This window comes from Xenopus laevis, chromosome 1L, assembly GCF_017654675.1.
Source record: "Xenopus laevis strain J_2021 chromosome 1L, Xenopus_laevis_v10.1, whole genome shotgun sequence".
Classification (NCBI taxonomy): domain Eukaryota; kingdom Metazoa; phylum Chordata; class Amphibia; order Anura; family Pipidae; genus Xenopus; species Xenopus laevis.
In genome coordinates, this window is record NC_054371.1 from 70,430,448 (window position 1) to 70,443,274 (window position 12,827).

Here is a 12,827-nt window from a genome sequence, read left to right on the forward strand (position 1 = left end):
TGACTAATTGATCTTAAGGTTTCTACCCTTCCCTGTGATAACTACAAGTCTTGGTCCCAGTAAGTGCTCCTATGTGAAACCTCAGCTTTCAGTATCTCTTTACTATAAACTTTTTTTATTTCCATAGGTCAGTAAAGATGACTAAGATATACAGTGACGGATGTTGGTGCCTATTGGCATAGAAAGTGTTTCTGAATTCCCAATAAAGAGAGGTGGTAATAAGTAACACACACAGTTGAAAAACTAGTTGGGTACCTACTGGCAAGAAGGGCATATAAAAAGGATAACCAAAAGTTATATTCAGGGAAAAAAGAGAATACATTTTAGTTAATAAAATCAAATGGAAAGTAGGAATTTCCATACAGGTATGGGATCTGTTATCCGGAAACCCATTATTCAGAAAGTTCAGAATTAATGGAAATTTGTCTCCCATAGATTCCGTTTTATCCAAATAATGCAAATTTTTAAATATTATTTCCTTTTTCTCTATAATAATAAAACAGTACATTGTACTTGATCCAAACTAAGATATACTTATTCCTTATTGGAAACAAAAACAGTCTACTGGGTTAATTTAATATTTATAGAATTTTCTAGTAGACTTAAGGTATGAAGATCCAAATTACGGAAAGATCCATTATCCAGAAAACCCCAGGTGCGAAGCATTCTGGATAACAGGTCCCATACATGTATATTGATTGAGAACAATCCTTTGTTTATTCTGTCATCTTTTATTATCTTTAGTAATGAGTGGATCAAATGTCAAGAGTATAAGCCTTAGTGCTCACTGTGGGACATGTTAGTAGATAGTTAATAAATGTGTTTTATTACTGTAGATCTTCTCATAGGAATTTTGATTTGCCCATGCAACTGCTACAGTATAAACGAGTATTTGATCTGTTATCTGGAAAGCTGTTATCAAGAAAGCTCTGAATTACCGGGAGGTCATCTCCCACAGTCTTCATTATTAATAAATAATTCAAAAATTATAAACATATTTTGTTTTTTCTGTAATGCTAAAACTTTAGCTTGTACTTGATCCAGACTAAGATATAATTTTATAATATTATAATTATTGGAGGCGAAACAGTCCTATTTGGGTTTAATGAATGTTTAAATAATTTTGTAGCAGAATTCAAATATAGAGATTCAGATTTTGGAAAGAACCTTTATCTGGAAAACCCCAGGTCCTGAGTATTCTGGATAATAGGTCCATACCTGTATAACTAAAAGCTTGAGGTCAAAAATACTGTCCTCAAACACTTTGCATTTGACTCATTAAAAATAAATCCATGATCATTATGTTTAGGCGTGTGGCAAATACTATTTAGCTCAAGGATAGTGGCTGGGATACATTTAGTGAAACTTACTGGATTTTCAGTCTTGAGACTTTATACTCCTATGGTCTGAATGCTAATTTGGTGCTTGTAGACTTTAGACAATATTGGCTATAGATTTAGGAATTTGTGAGAATAAGTTATTTATATACATCTTGTGCAAAAGCATATGTACCAATGTATTTAAATTGACCAGTTTAACAGGAGAGATATGTAATTACATAAAGTAAGGGGTAGATCTATCATATATTAAATTGGATAATCCCGGAGAACTCCAGACTGACACATTTATTAAAAAAGATACATGTCACCTCTCTGAAGAGTTAATCCCAATTTTTTCTGCTCTGGAATGAATTAAAAGTAAATTGTTAAATGTCAAATGCCTGATATTCTTTTACCAAGCGGAAACCATTATTTGCACAGGATAAAAATATCAGAGCATCATGAATCTGTCCTTGTTGGGTTTATAATGTACTTTGTGTTTTAACAAAATGTTCTTAACAAGATTTATATTTCAGCCAGACATTATGATGTATTTGATATGTTAATTTTTGTTTTATTTGAAAAGTGTTGAAAGAAAAGTTTTAAAAATAATGAGGTCCTGCCCTGCAGAAGTCATGAGGTGATAGAGGCTTTATCCAAGCTAAAATATGTTTTTGTTTTACTGTTTAAGTTTCAGATTGTGTACTTTCTATTTTGTACCTGCTTAATTGGAGGAAGAAAATTGCAGCTCTTATAGGTGCAAACTGACTTTAACAATGTAGCTCAGCTCAAGGCAAACAAGCTGGCATTTGGCTGCACTGAGCTGGCATGTGACGGAACACCCACACATCCACATGAAATCAAGAAAAGATGGCAAAAAAAAAATGTTGTGGCTTCTATTAGTGAAAAGTGTATTTGAAGAATTGTGTATTATAACACAAATAACTACCCATTTTTATATAGGAGAAAAGAAAGAAAGTATCCCCGTCTTTTTGATCAGAAAAAACGCACAAGAAAATATATGTTATAACTATATAATTTGATTTCAGTTAAAGGGGACCCGTCACCCAAAAAAATGATTCAAAATCCTATTTTATCACATTAGTCAAGCAAAATGAATTTTAATTACACTATATAAATTATTTGAATCTTGCTTACTTCAGTCTGGGATTTCAAAATTATAGCAAGCAGGCAGGAGCCATTTTGTGGACACTGTTATTAAGACAAGCCTTGTATCATCTCAGAATCTTGTTTGTGCACCAGAACGGGGGACCTGATGTCCATCCCCATGTCCTGGCTACACAATTAAATGGTTAAGATAATTGGGGTAATGTGGGGAGAGCAGTGACATGTAAGAAGTGCTGAATGGAAAGTGAAAGTAATTGTCTGCCCCGCCTCTATGCCACGGGCATAGAGGAGTGGCAGACAATATTTGATTGACAGCTGAGATTTTAAAATGAGTTTACAACAGCTATGAATGCTTTGATAAAAAATAGAAATTGGATTTCATGTTTAATTTGAAAAGGACTTTTATTATACAGATTTTTGTGTCTGGGTGACAGGTCCACTTTAAACCATTTAATCTTGTGATTCTATATATATTGGTTCCCCCCTTGTTTAGTAGTCCCACAAAGTGCTAGTGCTTGACCTTAATTAAATAACATTATTAAATAGAATAAAACTAGGACTCAATTATTTTTTCTTTTAAATATTGTGTATGCTTTGTAATTTCTAACTCATAAACAATTCATTTAACATTAATTGATTGTTAAATTACTAAAAATCAACTAAAACACCAATAAGGGTGATAAAGTGCCAATTGTGATCAATTCACTTGTAAATCAACTAAAGTGCAATTATTAATATCTCTGATTCCAAGAAAAGGTAGGAAAAGGAAATTGGTAGGTGGGTGGAGAAGTCCCGTGTTTTCTAGTTGATTGTTTAACTAACTGTGGGAACTGTGGGACCCCACAAAGAGAGAGAAGTCAGTGCTTCTGGAACTGTGGTCTCAATTCTATTTTAACTAACTGAATGAAGAGCTATCTTTTCTAAAAAAAAAACACACAAATTCCAGAGCACTTATAGTGAAAACAGTTGAACAAGAATAAAGATAAGGAATCTCCTTAATCTGGGCTAAGAGAAGCGCCCAGATCACTATAAAACGTTTTTTTCTTAAGAGAACCCCCAAGGTTTTAAAATGGTATAAACCGTTGAGAAATAGCAAGCCGACGCGCGTTTCGCAAATTGCTTTTTCAAGGCCTTTTTTTATTCTATTTAATGTTATTTAATTAAGGTCAAGCACTAGCACTTTGTGGGACTACTTAACAAGGGGGGAACCAATATATATAGAATCATGGGATTAAATGGTTTAACTGAAATCAAATTATATAGTGATAACATATATTTTCTTGTGTGTTTTTTCTGATCAAAAAGACAGGGATACTTTCTTTTCTCCTACATAAAAATTCAAATACTGACAGAAGTCGGATCCCCTCCTTTTAATCAATTTTATATATCTGAAGATAGATGATTCCTTTTTTATTGACTACCCTAGCATAAAGCATTCTTCTGGGGAAATTGTGTATTTAAAAGCTGCTAAAACTAAAATAGTAGCAAGTCAATATGGAAATGCAATGGTGTATATGTATATATACTGTAGATACTGCTATCTAGGTGCATGGCTTTACACTGATCCATGATGAATCCTAAGTGCAATTTCTCTGCCTACTGCAACGGAATATTTATGTCCTTTGCAAAGTTGATAAAGTGATGGAAAACGGCAAAACTCAACAATGACTGGAAATATCATGACATTTAAAAAAATGAATATCAGAAAAGCACCTTCAGCAATTTACAAGTCTTTTGTATGCTTATGTATATTTCCTTTTTTAACTAGAAACATACATTCTGGGGCCCATTTACTTAGTTCGAGTGAAGGAATAGAGGGAAAATAGTTCGAATTTCGAATGGTCGAATATGGCTACTTCGAGCATCGAATGGGCTACTTCGACCTTCGACTACGACCTTCGACTTCAAATCGAACGTTTCGAACTAAAAATCGTTCGACTATTCGACCATTCGATAGTCGAAGTACTGTCTCTTTATAAAATTCTTCGACCCCCTAGTTCGCCACGTAAAACCTACCGAGGCCAATGTTAGCCTATGGGGAAGGTCCCCATAGGCTTCCTAACAATTTTCTGATCGAAGGAATAATCGTTCGATTCAATCGTTCGATCGTAGGAATAGCGCAAAATACTTCGACTTCGATATTCGAAGTCGAAGGATTTTACTTAGACGGTCGAATATCGAGGGTTAATTAACCCTCGATATTCGACCCTAGGTAAATGTGCCCCTCTATGTTGAAGGCAGACTATTAACTCCCTTGCTGACAATTCTGAATATATGTTTGAAAGAAAAGGGTTAAGGGCTGGCAGATTGTAAATAATGTGATTAGGTAATTATCTTAAATTAAATATAGAAAATGCAAAATGAATCTCAAAGCTACCGTTAAGAGAGAAAATTGCAGTGTACAAGGGAGACATGTTCCCTAGTATGAATATGATCCTACTACTGGAACATTGCATTGTGAAATAAAGCACAGGAAAGCTATTTCGGGTAACTCTAATTTAAGACTTAATCCAATAGTTTTCCTTCAAAAGAACCCACAGGAGGGTTAACCATGTGAAGTTCCAATGCTTTTGAAGGTGCTTTTACGGTAAGGTCACACTGAACGTTTCGGGGAGATTTAATCGCCTGAGTGAAGGTGTTCCGGGAGATTGGTCACAGCAAAAACGAGGCGACTAAATCCCCCTGAAACGATCAGTGTGACCTAATCAGATAGGTTTGTATTTAATAATCCTTCATAAATCTGTGTTGACTCTCTGTAATCAATAGATTATTTATTAAGTAACCCCAAAGGAAATCTATTAGAATGCCTTATAATAATCTCCCCACAACAGATGTTGTAACCATGTCTCCTTTTAAAATATTTGTCACCATCAGTTTATGTGTATAAAAATACATACTAACTTGTATTTTAGAATGAATCCTTCAGAGCTGTTGCTTGGCTGTTATGGGGTCTTGCCTCACTGTCATGGGCACGGAGCTTTCTGGCCTGGAATACCCTGGTACTACTTTGCATATAGCAGTAGTCGTAGTTCTGATATTTATACATTTTGATTGATGTTGACATGTTGCATGGCCAGAAGTTATACTGAAGGGTATTATATTCATCATCAGAGATTCAGTGTCCCTGAGGGTGGAATTATCTCAGACATGTTTGGTGGAAAAGGAGCATTACAGTAGTATAAGCAGTAATAAATACTGAATTATCTCATAGGGCTGTGTTTTTTTTTCATGTGATGGTTTTCCCAAAAGTCACATTGGGTTTCACACGAGATAATACAACAACTAAATAAATCAAATGGGAACTGAGATTGATTTCCCTTCTGGGGAATAGACAATCCCTGGGAATGAACAATTGTAGTGTTTATGATGCTACTCTTTCTGACTGTGTGGCTTCTGCTACTCACAATAACACAGGAGGCTAGAAGTATTTACTCAGTGTAGCATACTCCATGGTGGCTACTGAATCAATGATAGGTGTCCCCTTAATCATTTGAAGATGTTTTTACCCTCCTGAAATGTTCGGAGTTTTGGCAGTTTTTTTTTGTGGTTTTCGAGTGTCAAACTCCAAAAAATGTGGGTTTTGCGTGCGGCAATAAGTCGCAGTTTTTCACTATCCGTTTTTTTTTATTGATAAATAAGGGCAACCCATGCTTCTAGTTTGGTCAGACTTTTTTTAATTGAAAAATCAGAAAAATTCGGATTTTAGTAAATAACCCTCCCCGTGTGCACCACATTATATTACACAATGACTTGTGTTAATTATCTACTCTCTATGTGAAGCACTCACATGTGGCTGTTTGTGTTGATTTTACACACATAAACACAGGGCATGGAACATGTAGTGCTTTAAATTTTTTGTGATATTGTATCGAATAAACGTTTTTTTCAATCCACACTTTACTAAAGGGTTCCAGTTTGTGCCTGCCAGATTTGTTTTGCAGGTAATAAATACTAGCCTTTTGCTTCTTGAGTGTGTTTTAACTATTCCTTTGTTGGAGCTCCTTTATTGTCACTGAACATATCTACAAAAAAGGCTTGATTCATTATGAAATTACATGATTACAAATACTGTATATATCAAAGTAATAAGAACTGGCATGTAGAGGAACTATAATTTTGGGGAAGTATACTAATTTTACAAAAAAGTTGGTAGAGACTGACAAGGTTATGAAAAGGAAATATGATCTATCTAATTGATGGGAATGCAGTTTTGCTGTCTATGAAAGATGAGATTAGTGGGTGAGTAGATTAGTGGATATACGCTATAATATATATGTGCACAAAAAAATGTGTTCTTTCATTTGAAGAACTTGATAATTTCTTTACAAGAGACCACAATTCTCTTTTTACAATGGCAAAGAATCATCGCCAATTTACTCAGGCTGGTAAACTGAATTTCAAATTCGACCCTTGATAAATCTGCCCCTTAGTGTTTTCATGGAACCATCTTCTAAGTCATGCCAATGGCACTTAATATAGATAAAAACATATACTAATATATTGTGTTGTATTCTCACCAAAAAACATTATCAACTGGTCGGACAGCTCATCTAACTATGGAGACACAATGGGGCTCATTTATTAAAGCAGCGCAGCGCATAAGTGGACGCAAAAGGTTGTCTGCGCCATCACAAGCGTGATCGCTAATATATTTGCGTGATATTGCGCATAACACAGAGCTTTTGCGATGGTTTTGTTTATGCGCATTGCGCAAAAGATTGGGCATTTATGTCGCAAACGATGCCGTGGTTGTTAGGGGCGTGGCTGTGGGCGTGGCTACAATGCGCTTGCACTGCGGCCGTCGCAGATTTGCGTCTGTATATGTGCAAAACTGCACCCGGGCAACAGCACCACAATTTTTACGCCTGCCTCTTCGTGGCGTAATAGTAACGCTCTTCAAAATGCGCATTCCTGCCCAGCTGCGCTAGTATATTCAAGATGAACAACCCTTGTAAAGTGCATATTAACCACGCCTTCCACCCAACATGTTTATATTGACCAAGGTTCCTTTAAGGGTATCAGGTAGGCTAAACACCTTTGCAACCAAACAAATATTAGCACAGAAACAAATGCAGATGCGTCTAAGTGAACGCAATATGCGCAATATGTGACGCAACTAATTAAAGCAGCGCATTCATACATGAGCACAACTAATCCTTACCTTTGCGGTATCTTCCTGTGCGCACAATTTATTATAAGCACTGCGACAGCTGATACGCAGTTTCACACGTCGCACCTGTCTTGTGTCTACATTAGCGCACAAATCGCACTGTTAAGGTATCGTGCGCTACATTATTAAATACTCGCATGCGCTGGGCAAATGTCTGGCCACTGCGCTCTTTTTAGCGCTGCGCTGCGTTAATAAATGAGCCCCAATATGAGAACAAATACAAGGCCACCTGTGAAAGGAGATTGTATTGGCTAATATCCATCTTCCCAAATCCTGGAGCATGAGACTGTCCTCTGAATTGCAGAAAATAGACCCACAGACAGAAGCTCAAGATAATCATAACACATACCATGAAACTTCTATGGATATCTAGGCTGAGTTTGGAACAGACCAGGTTCAAGTTTATGTATGCAGGTGAAAGATGTGGTACATGTGCTAGGCACATGAAGATAACAAGCTTTAACAAGGTCCTAAAACAGAGACTAGCTAAGGAAAAGATCAAGGGTATAAACAGGGCAAATGGCATTAAGACAGCATTGACAAGTTAGCATTGTTACAACATGTGATGATGTCCATTCACTATGCGGGGTCACCATAGTATGGGACACATGCCAAACAGGCTTTCTCACAAAAATGTCTGACGTTTCAGTTGTGCTGTGAAAAGGTTAAGTCTGGACACAAATAGTATTGTAAATTCCTATTATATTCTTCTATAAAATCCTCTGTTATTATCAGCACCTAATTCTAAATCTGAAAGGTTCATCCTAACATAGAGTGATTCATAATTTTGGAAGCAGTCCACGTTACTAAAGTCATTCATCAATGTAATATAAGTGAAGACTATCCAAACGTAATGGCCTACTGCCAAGCTGCCTGGTGGAACCTGTCAATATGTCAGGCTGTCTCCTTTGAAGGCAGGCTACTGTATGTATCAGAGCTGCTGCAGGATATTATGGACTATTACTTTAATGAAAAGATTGGTCTTCTAACATAATATCCCGGCCAACAGTGACCTATTAAAAAGTCCTACCATTTAGTTTATATACAGAAGCATCAGAGACAGCAGTCTGACCCTATATGGAAGAGATAGTATATCATGCATACGTTAGCAATCATACCGATGTGTACCGATGAAATTTAAAAAAAAAAACATATGTTTACAGAAAAACAGAAATAGGAAAAACTCTGACAATAGTAAATGGCACATTTATGGACATTCCCGGCAAACAATTGTGACTCGTCGTGGTGACTGTGGTCACTAAGAGTAAGCACTGTATTGCATATATATATATAGTTGATGGTCTTGACCACTGATTGAAAGCCCTCTCCCAACCCATTCTCAACCCAACCCAGCAAGTCACTTGTATTTATAGACCTGAGCCCAACTATCCATCACTTACGAAGGGGATTGGCAGAACAGGTGCTCACCTATAAATACAGGCTCTAGAGGCAGAAGCCGGGCATCGTAAGTGGTGGGTGGAAGGATACGTTTAGCCCGAACTGCCCTCAACCTGCAAAACATGTGTGGATGTCAGCCCGAACCTGCCCAACTCCTGGGTGTCCACTTTTCAGTCTGCACCTTGGGGAAATCAATCCATTCCTTTTTGCAAACATAACTGAGCACAAAGGAGTGCACTTCACTTTGTGTGCAGTGTTGCATGCATTTGGCAACTCTACATACAAGAGAAGGAGGACATGGGCTTTTTTTTGCATAACCTTTACTTGTGCATAATTTGTTAAGGTAGTGCTACAACTACAAACCTCTTTTAAACCTGTGATCAATTTGCTCTGCCCCAGAGGTAGTTTTAAAAGCCCAGGCATCAGAAGTGATAGGCATAATTTCAGCATATTAACTGGCACTGGTAAGGTGGTAAAGCAACTTGTTAAAAAATCATTTTGGCGCCACAGTAATACTGTTATTTGGTGGCTCTGCATTGATTTTAATGGCAATTTGACCCTGCCAAGAGTTTTTTGGTTACATTTCTTGCATCCTTTTTAAAGTTTGCTTATCTAAAATACTTCCCACTCTTTATCATGAAACCACAACCATTGCTATTTTTACTTACTGTAATACTTGGCATACTTCATGCTATTTTCAAGGTAGTGAGTCTGGGCTGATAACATTGCAAGAACTAGACTGTAGCCACGATTTGATAGCATAAATAAATAAATAAATATGCTTTTGAAGTTTCCATTCGTCATGTTCGTCAAAAAGTCTGTCAGTTTTCTATGCATACTTGTAAGTGCTTGGCAATGTGTCTCTTGTGAGGGTGTTAAGAAAGTTGGTGCTATATACTTCTTCACAATAACCATCTATGTTTTTCCATCATCAATTTACCATTATTGCTCTCTTTAGTATAGCAATCAATGTTCTCCTATTTTAACACTATGGGTTAAAATTCCATTTGTCTGGTCTTAAAATAACTTATTGTAAAGAAAAGATATCATTTTGGTCATGTTGCTCATGATCAATGCATATACAACCATGACCTGCTCAAACTAGAGGTAAATCATAGATTAAATCATAAATTACTAGCATTTTTTCTTAATGCAAACATATTAGATATTAAAATTATTATTAGAGATTAAATTAAAGCTCTAAAGAAAAAAAGAAAAATGTTAACTGAATTTAGGACCTTGGAACAAGAAACAAAATAAAAAAAGAATAATAATACAATGGTTAACTTTACCTGTGTCTTTAATAGCATAATATAATTCTATGTTGTAGTATGTTTCAAAAGCCTAATGGACCTTTGCACTTTTTTTGTTTAGGTCAGGTGATAGTAGCCCTTCTATGAGGCGTGTGACCATGATAAGGGAGAAAGGAAGAAGGCAGGCAGTCAGAGGCCCGGCATTTATGTTTAATAACAGAGGTCCAAATCTTACACCAGAAGAGGAACGATTTTTGGATGCTGCAGAATATGGAAACATCCCTGTAGTAAGAAAAATGCTAGAGGAATCAAAGACGTTGAATGTCAATTGTGTTGATTACATGGGTCAAAATGCCCTGCAGCTGGCAGTTGGGAATGAACATTTAGAAGTCACCGAACTGTTACTTAAGAAAGACAACTTGGCACGAATTGGTGATGCTCTAATGCTTGCAATCAGCAAAGGCTATGTGAGGATAGTAGAAGCCATCTTAAACCATCCAGCATTTGCAGCAAGCAAAAGACTTACCCTTAGCCCATGTGAACAGGAATTGCAGGATGATGACTTTTATTCCTACGATGAAGATGGCACACGATTCTCCCCAGACATAACACCCATCATTCTTGCAGCGCATTGCCAAAAATATGAAGTTGTGCACATGCTGTTGGTAAAAGGCGCAAAGATAGAAAGGCCTCACGATTACTTCTGCAAATGCAGTGACTGCACTGAAAAGCAAAAGCATGACTCTTTTAGTCACTCGCGATCAAGGATAAATGCTTACAAAGGATTAGCGAGTCCAGCCTATCTATCACTTTCTAGTGAAGATCCAGTGCATACAGCACTGGAACTCAGCAACGAGCTGGCAAAGTTGGCCAACATTGAGAAAGAGTTCAAGGTAAGTGGTAAAAGCAAAATATATATTTTTAAATGTAAATGTATTTATTTTTTAGGTCAATTTTTTTTTCATAAACCAAGTATGAATCGTGGCATTTACCATCTTCAGCCAGGCCTTGATGGAAGGGGGATTTGCTCCCATCCAGTGGGTGGCTATTGTTTTTTTTGCATAGTATTTAAATAAGTATAGCAATATTAGAAATCCATATTTTAGATCAGTGATTTCCAACCAGTAGCTCACGAGCAACATGTTGCTCACTAATCCCTTGGATGTTGCTCCCAGTGGCCTATGCAGGCCACTAATTCCTGGCTTGGAGGCAAGTTTTGGTTGCATAAAAACCAAGGGGCACCTTTACTAAGGGTCAAATTTCGAAGTGGTAAAACTTCAAAATTCGACCGTCAAATTGTATAAATTCGATAGTCAAAGTTGGGGTTTTTTTTAAATTAAATTTAGCAGTTTTCGATCGAATTCAAATCGTTCGAACAATTTAATCGTTCGATCGGTTTTCAAAAAAAAAATTAGCCAAATACTGGCTATAGGTTCTAGGAGGTCCCCATAGGCTAACATAGCAATTCGGCAGGTTTAAGGTGGCAAAGTGTTGAAGTCGAAGTTTTTTAAAGACACAGTATTTTGATTTTCAAATGGTTGAATATTCGAGGTTTTTTTTCAATTCGAATTGAATTTTGGCCTATTCGTTGGTCGAAATACCCAAAAATTACTTCAAATTCGAAGTTTTTGAATTCGAAAATTCACTTCGAATTCACTTCGACCCTTAGTAAATGGGCCCCCAAGTGTACTGCTAAATAGAACCTCCTGTAGGCTGCCAGTCTCCAAAGGGGCTACCAAATAGCCAATCACAGCCTTTACTTGGAGCCCCAAGACATGGCTTGGAGGCAAGTTTTGGTTGCATAAAAACCAGGTGTAATGCTAAGTAGAACCTCCTGTAGGCTCGCAGTCCATATAGGGGCTACCAAAGGGCCAATCACAGCCCTTACTTGGTACAGTGTACACCAAGACATTTTTGCATGTTGCTCTTCAATTTTTTTTTGCATTTGAATGAGGCTCCCGGGTAAAAAGGTTGGGGTCCCCTGTTTTAAATGAACAGTATTTGTGACTTCTGGAACAACATTATATTTTATATGCTGCATATGTGTTAAAAATCCTGAAGATGTAGGTTTTGTTCTGAGTTACGAAACAATGAGGGTAAGAACCTGTTTACCTTAGAAAAGCAGAAGTGAGAGGCCTCTGTGCTTGTCAGTTAAGTGTAAACCACTGAGGGGAAAAATTTACTAACCTCCGAAAATTCGCCATCGACGGCTTCGCTCACAGCACAACACTTCGTCAGGCGTAGGTTCACCAGGACAACGCTAATTCACTAAAATCTGAAGTTGCATCCAGGGCGCTGAATGCTGGCGAAATTGCACTAGCGTTACTGCGCCAAGCAAAGCAAAGTTGCGCTAGCATTGCCTAATTTGCATACAGCGGGAAGTTAATGTTCAATGGACGTATATGTTGCAGCAAATAAATTACACTACACAAGCCCAGGGAACCTTAATAAAAGAAAATAGAGTTGTTATATTGCCCTACACATATAGTTTATGTTAGGAAATGTAGGGGGGAAGCCAGTTACCCCAAAAAAAATGTACACTCTTTTGCAGCCGATCAC

At 37.0% G+C, this 12,827-nt stretch overlaps 1 protein-coding gene across 1 annotated transcript in view; it reads left to right on the plus strand.

The window, feature by feature from the left end:
• Positions 1-12,827, plus strand: part of LOC108719617 (short transient receptor potential channel 3) — a 103,147-nt gene that overhangs the window by 16,515 nt on the left and 73,805 nt on the right. The window contains exon 2 of the mRNA XM_041589971.1: positions 10,390-11,161. Within this exon, the coding sequence (XP_041445905.1) occupies positions 10,390-11,161 (772 nt within the window). The remainder of the gene's footprint in view (positions 1-10,389; positions 11,162-12,827) is intronic.